At 44.9% G+C, this 10,767-nt stretch overlaps 1 protein-coding gene across 1 annotated transcript; it reads left to right on the top strand.

Moving 5' to 3' along the window:
• The first annotated feature begins 1,388 nt into the window (after window positions 1–1,388).
• Window positions 1,389–6,472, top strand: LOC123044876 (uncharacterized). Its single transcript, XM_044467740.1, has 2 exons — window positions 1,389–4,338; window positions 5,514–6,472. Exon 1 carries the CDS (start codon window positions 2,790–2,792, stop codon window positions 4,260–4,262), a length of 1,473 nt encoding a protein of 490 aa, XP_044323675.1. The 5' UTR covers window positions 1,389–2,789; the 3' UTR covers window positions 4,263–4,338; window positions 5,514–6,472.
• The last annotated feature ends 4,295 nt before the right edge of the window (window positions 6,473–10,767 follow it).

Here is a 10,767-nt window from a genome sequence, read left to right as displayed (position 1 = left end):
ATATCAAGTTCACATGATTAGTTCCAACATGATTTCTCCCGTGACCTCAAGAACAAAAGTAACTACTCACAATCGATAATCATGCTCAAGATCAAAGGGGTATTAAATAGCATAATGGATCTGAACATATAATCTTCCACCAAATGAACCATATAATAATCAACTACAAGATGTAATAAAAACTACTAGTCACCCACAAGCACCAATCTATAGTTTCGGTACAAAGATTGAACACAAGAGATGAACTAGGGTTTGAGAGGAGTTGGTGCTGTGGAAGATGTTGATGAAGATAGCCCTCCTCAAGATGGGAGAGTTGTTGGTGATGATGATGATGTTTTCCCCCTCCGGGAGGGAAGTTCCCCCGGCGGAATCGCTCCGCCGGAGGGCAGAAGTGCTCCTGCCCAAGTTCCGCCTCAAGATGGCGGCACTTCATCTCAAAAGTCCTCCTCCCAATTATTTTAGGTCAAAATGAATTATATACCAGAAAACGGGCACCGGAGGTGGGCCGAGGGGGGCAACACCCACCAGGGCGCGCTTGGGCCTCTTGGTGCGCCCAGGTGGGTTGTGCCCACTTGGTGGCCCCCTCTGGTACTTATTTGATCCAATATTTATTGAATATTCCATTAAAAATCCTCGTGAAGTTTCAGCTCATTTGGAGTTGTGCAAAATAGGTAGCTTGACATAGCTTTTTCAGGTCTAGATTTCCAGCTGTCACAATTCTCCCCCTTTGTGTATACCTTGCATATTATGAGAGAAAAGGCATTAGAATGACTCCAAAAGAATTATTATACAATAAAAAACATAAATAATAGTAGGAAAACATGATGCAAAATGGACGTACCAGTCACTGACATCAAAAACTCTTCTATGCGTGCTAGTGGTGAGATAATATTGATGCCACCTAGTACTGGGCAGAGACTTTGGGAGTATTGCCACATCTAGTATAACAGATGTTTTTCGAAGGACTGAGGTATACAATTTCCAAGGTTTTCTTGGTTATGTGTTGACAAATGGATATAGTTGGAGTGTAGGTGATAAGCACATTTCTTATATACTATTTGGGCACACAAATTCACCTTTTATTGAGATATATCCATCCATTCTTGCTATGACTTGTTGAATATTCGAATGATAATCATAAAAGAGAATGTTGACTAGCGAATTGTTTATTTTGCAGAAAAGTGCGCAAAGGCACTATAATCGTCAAGACTTCTACTATGTGGCTAACGAGAAGAGAGAAGGGCATGAAAGAAATACGTCAAGGCTTGAGCGTGAAGGAAAGAAGTAATGTAGGGGAGCAAACAAAAAGAAGAGGTGGATCTTCTTGGGAAGAAAGAAGAAAGGAGGAGGGCCAAAGTAAAAAAAAGACAGAACAGAGGAGGGGATCAAAAATCCCTAGCGCAGCCGATCCCCATCGAGCCTGGCATCTCCATCTCTCTCCCCCTCACCGCTTCTTCTCCCACCTCCGGCCGCCGCCGCGGCCAGGCCATCGTGGCGGCGCGCTTCCGCGACCTCGTTGCTCCACCATCACCCGCGCCATCCACCACCCACACCATCATCCATCCATCACAGCGCCAGCCACCAGTGCCCACCTCGCGCGACCTCTCCCTCCAGCCGGCGCGCCCGGCCAGACACACCGCCGCTGCTTCTTCTTCCCTTCTTCCCCGCTTCTCTGAATCTCTGTCTGCTGCTCCTTCTCGCCCGCGCCCCTGCTGCTGCTCGTCTACAACTCTCCCTGCTGCTATCCTTCTCCAAGCTCACCTCCTCTCTGAATCCCTACTGCTGCTGCTCTTCTACTTTCCCCTACCACGCTGCTGTTCTGCTCCTTCTCCATCTCCAAACTCCAAGTCGTTGCTGCTACTCCATCTTCCTTTGCCCCGCTGCTCCTTCTCCCTCCTCTCAACGCCCCCTGCTACTGCTTCTTCTCTCTCAACCTCCTGCTGTTGCCTTCTCTCTCTCTCTCTCTGAAATTCTGTAGTATTGAGAGATGTTCAAGACTTGTAAGGTTCAGATTTGAAGAGTACATGTAAACTGCTGTTTGCTCTGTTTAGTACTTGTATAATATAGTGTATGTTTTCTGGGATCTGACTAGTTGATGCATCTATACAAATAAGTTCGTGAATGTTATATTTGTCAACCGTGTGGTACATGTATGCTTGTCACTTGCACTGAATTTACGTAATTCCAGTTCATGTATCTGTTGTCACAGTGTCATCCCTTTTCTGCAGAAATATATTCAGTTTTGTAGTCCATGTATTAGCTCAAGTTCTTGTTTCTTCCCACTGTTCATGTTATATATATATATGTTCTTGTCTTTTTAATTTCCTAGCCGTATGTTTTCTTGTGTTAGCATTAAATTCATCGAGTAATATGGAAATTGCCAAAAAGAGAGTATAGAAAATCTGAATCTCTCTTTGCTTATTTTGCATTTTCTTTGGCGATGATCTTCAGGAACTACCCTGTTTAGTTTAGGTTTATTTCCTTGCAATCATCATCTGTATTCTGTCACCTAGCTTTAGTCGAGCATAGTCGTCGTCGCCTAGTCCCTGAGGAGAACACGACACTCGCAGTTTGGGCGTAAAAACCCCACTGTACCTACTAACGATCATTTTGGCGCCGTTGCTGGGGACTAGCGTCGAGCGTTTGTGTGAGGCTTTAGACTAGGTTTAGCTTGTTTCCTTTTGGTGCTTTATATATTTGTGATATATCTCTAACTCCTAACCCTTGTTCTAGTTTATTTTCTCTTTGTTTTCTTTTCCTTTTTGCAGGTTAGAACCATCTTCTCGGATATGGCTTACTATTCAGATCATCATGCTTATGCGAGCAACACTACAAACAGCACGGAAAGTATTCAAGAACTGATAAGTAAGATTTCCCATCAATTAGATGATTTAGCTCGGCAGCGAGAGGTTGTTTTTGAGGATAGGCCTAGCTCTTATGTTCCTTATTCTAGAGGTCATCCTTATGTTGCTCCTACATGCCATATTTGTGGATTTCAGGGCCATTCACCCGCTGAATGTCAGCGTGGTTACTCTCACCCTCCCGATTGTTATGGCATGAGCTTCGCCCCACAGCCTAGCTCATACCAAAACAATTACACACATGGGTGGCCTGAAAACCAGAATATGTCATATAGGAGCAATAACCCTGAGATCTCATCGTTTGCCTCTAGTTATCCAATGCAGGGATTCAGGTACAATGAGGAGAACCACAAATATGCTCCACAACAGATTTATTCACCTCCTACTCATATACCTCAATACCAGGAGATGTGTCCAATGGAGTTAAATGGTCCTCCATTTGGTCAACCAACAACTCCAGCACCTTTCGAGCAATCTCATGTGCAAGTGCCCACACAAGATGAATTTGATGATATAGAGAAGCTCACATTGCTTAGTATTGAGTTCACTTGGAGTGCCGAGGATGATCCTATTAGGAAGGTTATACTAGATGAAATGAAGAAGATCAAGAGTGGAAAAGAGCTGGTGGAAGAAGTAAGGAAGATTGAGAAGAACATCAACGCTGGCAGCACTATTTCTTCACAACTTGAGTTGAGTGTGGCTGAGATATCCATGGATACATGTGAGGTTCCAACACCTTCACATTTCGTTGAGCAAGTTAGCAAGTGCCTTGAGCAAGAGATACCTCAGATTGAAGAAGATGAACTAGAAGACAAGGAACAAGATGGTCAAGAGCTGCAATTCCCAAGTGATCAAGTTGAAGATTCATCATCTATTACTCCTGAAGAAGTGCAAGAAGCTGCTGTAGATGAAGATGAAGAACATGAGATTCATTTGCCTATTGTCATACCAGAGCGTGATGTGTCAGGTTTACTCAATCCTCTTGATTACATGATGCCTTGTGATTTCTTTGCTACCACCTTGCATTACATGATACCATCACATAAGATTGATTTGAAAACTCATTTGCTTGGATATGATGATATATACCCTGTTAGTGGCATTGCTCTCATTTGTGATGATCACAATTACTTTCCTCATGCTAGTCTTGAGCTTAATGATAAATGTCATCCTCGTGTGAGTATTGACCATGCTGATTTCTGCCATCCTAAACATGTGCTTTATAGTTATGCTTATATAATTGGATATTCCATTGATGACTTGGAGGGCATCGACCGTATCACTTGTAGTTGTTTGTGTGAGTCCTATTTCAGGCTTTTGCTACTGCACTGTTTACTACATGCTGACCAGGTTCGAGGTGACATTCCTTGGGATCCTGGTGGAGTCAGAGCATGGCGATGAGGGGAGCACAAACAGGGAACACAAACAGAGAAGAGTGGAGAGAAGAAAGTAGGAGAGAAGAGTATACAAATACCAGGTGATTCTGTTCCACTTGAAGCAACCTTTAGAAAATTTAGTACGAGAACTGGCATTTTATTGCATTGAAACTCTTTTTGCATTGTGACACCTTACTCTTCACTGCAAAGTAGGATTCACTCCAAGAAGATTGTTGATTCTCTTAATACTAAAACTATGCAGCTGTATTCTTCTTATGGTAATTTGTGATAATGAATACTTTATACCTCCATGTAAATGTTCAATGGGAATGCCTTGAGTCTAAGTGAAACCTACTAATGAATTGATGTGTTGTGTCTGACTGTCCCAAGTTAAGCTAAGTAACTGGTGGCACTTAAGTAGTAGCTATGATCTATGGATCTGTAGTATGTGAAAAACAGTGCCATTAGCTATGGATTCCTCTTTCAATTATTCCTGTTTTACTTAAGCTAAGTAATTTTCAAATAACTAAATAAAATAATTATAATAATTTAAGTCCGATCGACCTATAGTAGCATGTCATGTTCCCTGGATCGGTGGCTTGTGAAATCTAGTAGATTGGACTGTAAAAAAAATTTATATGAAAAATGCTATAATTTGTCGAACCAGGTGTATACCATGTTCTCGGGATCGGTGGTATGTTCCTTTGGGGAGATAATAACAAAAAAATACTAATAATTTGTCTAACCAGGTGTATACCATGTTCTCGGGATCGGTGGTATGTTCCTTTGGTGAGACTGATATAATATCATCTCTTGTGCTTTAAATTCAATAAGTAACTTGTTTTTCTAATTCATTTTGGGGTCCCAGCTTATCTCAGGGCTAAAGACAGAGCCAGCTCTTGATTATTAGTATTTACTTTGACTCAAGGCCATTGACTTGGAATATTTACAGTGTGTTATAAATATTTCTTATCACAATTTAGCTTCAGTAGAGTACATTTGCTTAGTTCCAGTATTGTCGGAATTACTATCTATCGGAAAGTGCATCTTTACTAGGCAGTGTGAGTTGTGTCACCATCAAAAAAATTTCCTTTGCTTGAGGACAAGCAAAGATTTAAGTGTGGGGGAACTTGATAAGCACATTTCTTATATACTATTTGGGCACACAAATTCACCTTTTATTGAGATATATCCATCCATTCTTGCTATGACTTGTTGAATATTCGAATGATAATCATAAAAGAGAATGTTGACTAGTGAATTGTTTATTTTGCAGAAAAGTGCGCAAAGGCACTAGTGTGGTCAAGACTTCTACTATGTGGCTAACGAGAAGAGAGAAGGGCATGAAATAAATACGTCAAGGCTTGAGCGTGAAGGAAAGAAGTAATGTAGGGGAGCAAACTAAAAGATGAGGAGGATCTTCTTGGGAAGAAAGAAGAAAGGAGGAGGGCCAAAGTAAAAAAAAGATAGAACAGAGGAGGGGATCAAAAATCCCTAGCGCAGCCGATCCCCATCGAGCCTGGCATCTCCATCTCTCTCCCCCTCACCACTTCTTCTCCCACCTCCGGCCGCCGCCGCGGCCAGGCCATCGTGGTGGCGCGCTTCCGCGACCTCGTTGCTCCACTATCACCCGCGCCATCCACCACCCACACCATCATCCATACATCACAGCGCCAGCCACCAGTGCCCACCTCGCGCGACCTCTCCCTCCAGCCGGCGCGCCCGGCCAGACACACCGTCGTTGCTTCTTCTTCCCTTCTTCCCCGCTTCTCTGAATCCCTGTCTGCTGCTCCTTCTCCCCCGCGCCCCTGCTGCTGCTCGTCTACAACTCTCCCTGCTGCTATCCTTCTCCAAGCTCGCCTCCTCTCTGAATCCCTACTGCTGCTGCTCTTCTACTTTCCCCTACCACGCTGCTGTTCTGCTCCTTCTCCATCTCCAAACTCCAAGTCGTTGCTGCTACTCCATCTTCCTTTGCCCCGCCGCTCCTTCTCCCTCCTCTCAATGCCCCCTGCTACTGCTTCTTCTCTCTCAACCTCCTGCTGTTGCCTTCTCTCTCTCTCTCTGAAATTATGTAGTATTGAGAGATGTTCAAGACTTGTAAGGTTCAGATTTGAAGAGTACATGTAAACTGCTGTTTGCTCTGTTTAGTACTTGTATAATATAGTGTATGTTTTCTGGGATCTGACTAGTTGATGCATCTATACAAAATAAGTTCGTGAATGTTATATTTGTCAACCGTGTGGTACATGTATGCTTGTCACTTGCACTGAATTTACGTAATTCCAGTTCATGTATCTGCTGTCACAGTGTCATCCCTTTTCTGCAGAAATATATTCAGTTTTGTAGTCCATGTATTAGCTCAAGTTCTTGTTTCTTCCCACTGTTCATGTTAGATAGTTATATATATGTTCTTATCTTTTTAATTTCCTAGCCGTATGTTTTCTTGTATTAGCATTAAATTCATCGAGTAATATGGAAATTGCCAAAAAGAGAGTATAGAAAATCTGAATCTCTCTTTGCTTATTTTGCATTTTCTTTGGCGATGATCTTCAGGAACTACCCTGTTTAGTTTAGGTTTATTTCCTTGCAATCATCATCTGTATTCTGTCACCTAGCTTTAGTCGAGCATAGTCGTCGTCGCCTAGTCCCTGAGGAGAACATGACACTCGCAGTTTGGGCGTAAAAACCCCACTGTACCTACTAACGATCAGTAGGACTTGTTAGTGGTGTGAGATATTTGTGCCTCCCTGTATCCCCGACACCAGATTGCATAACCAGAAAGTTTTGGGAGTTCCTAGGTAGGAATTCAAGTAGCTTTAGGATATCTTTCCGACGGATACTTGGTATGAGACTGGGGAATCTCTACCATGTATTTGTTCCACTTGTTACCTTACTATTTTTTTCATCAATCTCCTTCAAAGTGGCTTCTCAATCAGTTGACGTATCATTAAGCTTATGGAATTCATTCGTTCATTTCTCTATACAGATGATACTTTTGATGACTTTATGTTGCAACATGTCAAGCCTTTGATTCAGCTTATCTATCCTTTCAATTGAGATTCTAACGGTTGTCATCTTCTTCAGGATGGCTCCCGCAACTCGCAATAACCCGGATCGGGGCAAAGGAAGTGAGCAAGAACGCCCACCCTCCCCACCTCCACCTCCGAAGGCATGGCGGGTTGTGATGGCAGCAACCACCACCAATACTCAGACGATTCTATAGATGATGCAAGCGTTTCAGAACAATCAGAACAACCAGAACAATCAAGTCCATGGAAACCTCAGCCATCAACCTCAGTTCGCTACTCTCAACCAGTTCCTCGCGAATATGCCCAAGACATTCAGCTCTTATTCTGATCCGTTGGATGCCGAAGATTGGCTTGTGGACATCAAGAAGCATTTCGTGTGCAGCAATGTTAGGCCTGAGGACTATGTCAAGTTTGCTTCTTTCTAGCTCAAGAACTAGGCAGCTGATTGGTGGCAGCAATACGAAGACTCCAGAGCGGGTCAAGTGATTAGCTGGAATGACTTCTGCCAAGACTTCTTTGCTCATCACATCCCAACAAGTGTCATTAAGGGCATGCGTGAGCAATTGTGCAACCTGAAGCAAGGCGGCATGTTTGTGTATCAATTCAATGTCAAGTTTCAGAATCTGGCCCATTATGCCTAGCAAGACATTCCTAATGGAAAGAGCAAAATCTACCAGTTCAGTGGTGGTCTCAGAGAGGACCTCAACTAGTTTTCATTCTCTTCGCGCCGGCCGAGTTTGGTCAGTTCTAGAACATGGCTCTCAAGCAAGAAGCTTCCCAGCTCAAGTGTGAGGCTTCAAAGAAAAGGATCAGATATGCAGTCCACTCGTCTTCCTCCTCACAAGTGGTTGCAAAGCAACATAAGTTTTGGCTTCCTCCACATCCTCCGTTTCGTCCGCCCTATCAGCAGAAGCAGTCAGATGGTCATGGATTTTCTCTAACACCCCAAATATGATGCGCCAGGTGCCTTCCAGTTAATCGCCGTCGTTGCCATGTACTTTGCTTGTGTGTTTATTTTGCCACATCATCATGTGCATTTCATCTCCATGTTTTTCAAAACTTGCAACTGTTCGGGTCCTCCCAGTTTTCTCCGTTGTCCGTTCTAATCCCAATACACTCGCACGTGCCCGTTGTACCTCCCAGTCCTTGTTTTATGAGCCACAGAAAAATATTCTCGGAATGGGCCGAGAGTTGACGAGTGGTCTTGGTTTATCACTGGTAGACCGCCTGTCAAATTTCGTTCCATTTGGAGGTCATTCGATGCCCCAACGGTTAACTGGGTAACCGCAAAAACCCTCTTTGTACAGCCCAACACCCCGCCAAATAATCCCACTAGCCCATCTAAACCCCCTCCATGGTCTCCATCGTTGGATAACGATCGTGTGGGCAAAAGCCACACCCCATTTGGACTCTCCTAGCTCCCTCTACCTATAAAAGGCCCTCCCCATCCATTTTCGCGGATGAAACCCTAACCTCCCTCTCCATCCACACGCCGGACACGTCCGGACGGCGCCGGAAAAATCCGTCGCCGCCCGACAACAGCCCGCGCCCGTGCCCACACGCCGCCGCCGCAACCTGCCTCGTGGCCAATCCCCTTGCGCCACGACGCCTCCCCGCGCCCGCCAGCCACTCCCCCGCCGCCATGTGGCATCGCCACGTCGTCCCGTGCCTCTCCTCGCGCCTCCAACCGCGACGGCCCACCAGGCCTGGATATGGCCCGCCGTGGGCCGAACCGGGGCCCCAGCAGCCTGAGGAGCCGCCCGCATCCCTGCAGCTCCCTCGATCCCGATCTGGATCGAGAGGAGCCCGAGCTCCGGGACCCCTCCACCGGTCTTCGTCCCCGCCACCTTGCTCGCCCCGCGCCGCCAACGCGTCGGCGACCTCCAGGTCATTCCCCCATTGCCCTTGTCTCCTCTTTCCCATGTCTCTCTCTCTCTCCCATCTCTAACTCCCACCGCCGGCCCTTTTCACCTCGCCGCCGGCCTCGTTTTGCTCCGCCGCCGGAGCACCCCGTCATCTCCGGCTGGATCCCGCCGTCCCTGCCCGTCCCCGGCCTCCCCAATGTCACCGGCCACCGCTCTTCCACCGGAGCGCCGCCGCTGCCACTCTCCAGTCAGATCGGGGAGGATCCCCCATCCCGCCGCTCGCGTTGACCCCACACGTGGGCCCCGCGCCGGCCAGCTGGGCCTCCCTAGCCCAGCTCCCTGGCATGCCTGTGTCGGCCCGCCTCTCCACCGACCTGGGCCAGGCCCAGCAAGGTGAGCCCCGGTCCAGCTCTATCCCTCGCCCTGGGCGCCTCGTAGCTATTTGACGCTCACCCAGTTTTTTTCTCGAAGATGGCCAAGTGCCTGAAAATCCATAATATGTGTGCATCTTTGAGTGGCTCTAACTATGTGCATGATGCTCCCTTTTGCGTGTATGATATGTCAACATGTTCATCTCGGAGTGATCTTCATGATGGAGTAGGTTGTATTCATGTTTCTGTTCATATTGATGCCTTAATCTTCATTGCAAAACTGCTATGTGATATAAACTGCTGGAATCTGCTGATTGTTAACAGCATGTATGCATCTTGTGAGTGTTGTAACTTTGTCTCTATTGATCCTATAATGATGATATTGATATGAACATATTCTGATCTTCATGCTCTACATGTTGGTGTGCTTTGCATTTATGTTAGGGTGCATATAGATATCTTAATCCCTATTGCAAAAGTGCATGTTGCTGTTAACTGCTGTAACTTGCTGATTTGTCGTTTTTGTTGCCTTTTGTGTGTGCATCCTATGAGCATGATGTCTACATGTTTTAGGAGAATTGTAATGCCATATTTATAGTGGTGACATCAATGTATTTTTATGTGCTCCGTAGTGAGTGAATCAAGCTTGTGAAGTGGGCTACTTGCTGTTAACTTTCTGTCAAATCTGTTTCTATCATATCATGATGTCATGTTTACTTGATTCTACCATTTAATCCATGCATAATCTGAAGATGCTTAGTTGACATGTTTTGTTGTCCATGTTATGAACTATCATGACATCCCTTTTGATGCCCTATATATGTCCTTTAGCATATGTTTTCATTGTCATGAACATGCCTATATGTTGTTCCAGTTTTCTGTTAACTTCATGATGCCTTGTTGGGAGCATGTTATTGATTGATCCATGTCTCTTTTTGAGATGCTCCAATTACATGTTTTGAAGTATGCTATGATTAATTTGCTCACATGCCATGGTTGTTAATTTTGGATGTCATATGCCTTTGTTTCATGCTTGCTGTTTTACACTTGCTGAAACTGTTTCAACATTCAATCTTGTCATGTGGGTTCCCACTAATCCATGGGACATATCTATATAATGCAATGATGTTATTTTCTCTTAGTTATGTGTAATTTGATGCCATTCTCTTGGTTGCTATGTATACTTGTTGTAGCTTGTCTCTTTATTGCTCTCAAGTTGCCATCATATTAACTCTGCTCATGCATATGCTCCTGTGTTATAAAGT

This window comes from Triticum aestivum, chromosome 2B (assembly GCF_018294505.1).
Source record: "Triticum aestivum cultivar Chinese Spring chromosome 2B, IWGSC CS RefSeq v2.1, whole genome shotgun sequence".
NCBI lineage: Eukaryota > Viridiplantae > Streptophyta > Magnoliopsida > Poales > Poaceae > Triticum > Triticum aestivum.
This window is presented reverse-complemented; position numbering and strand designations above follow the sequence as displayed.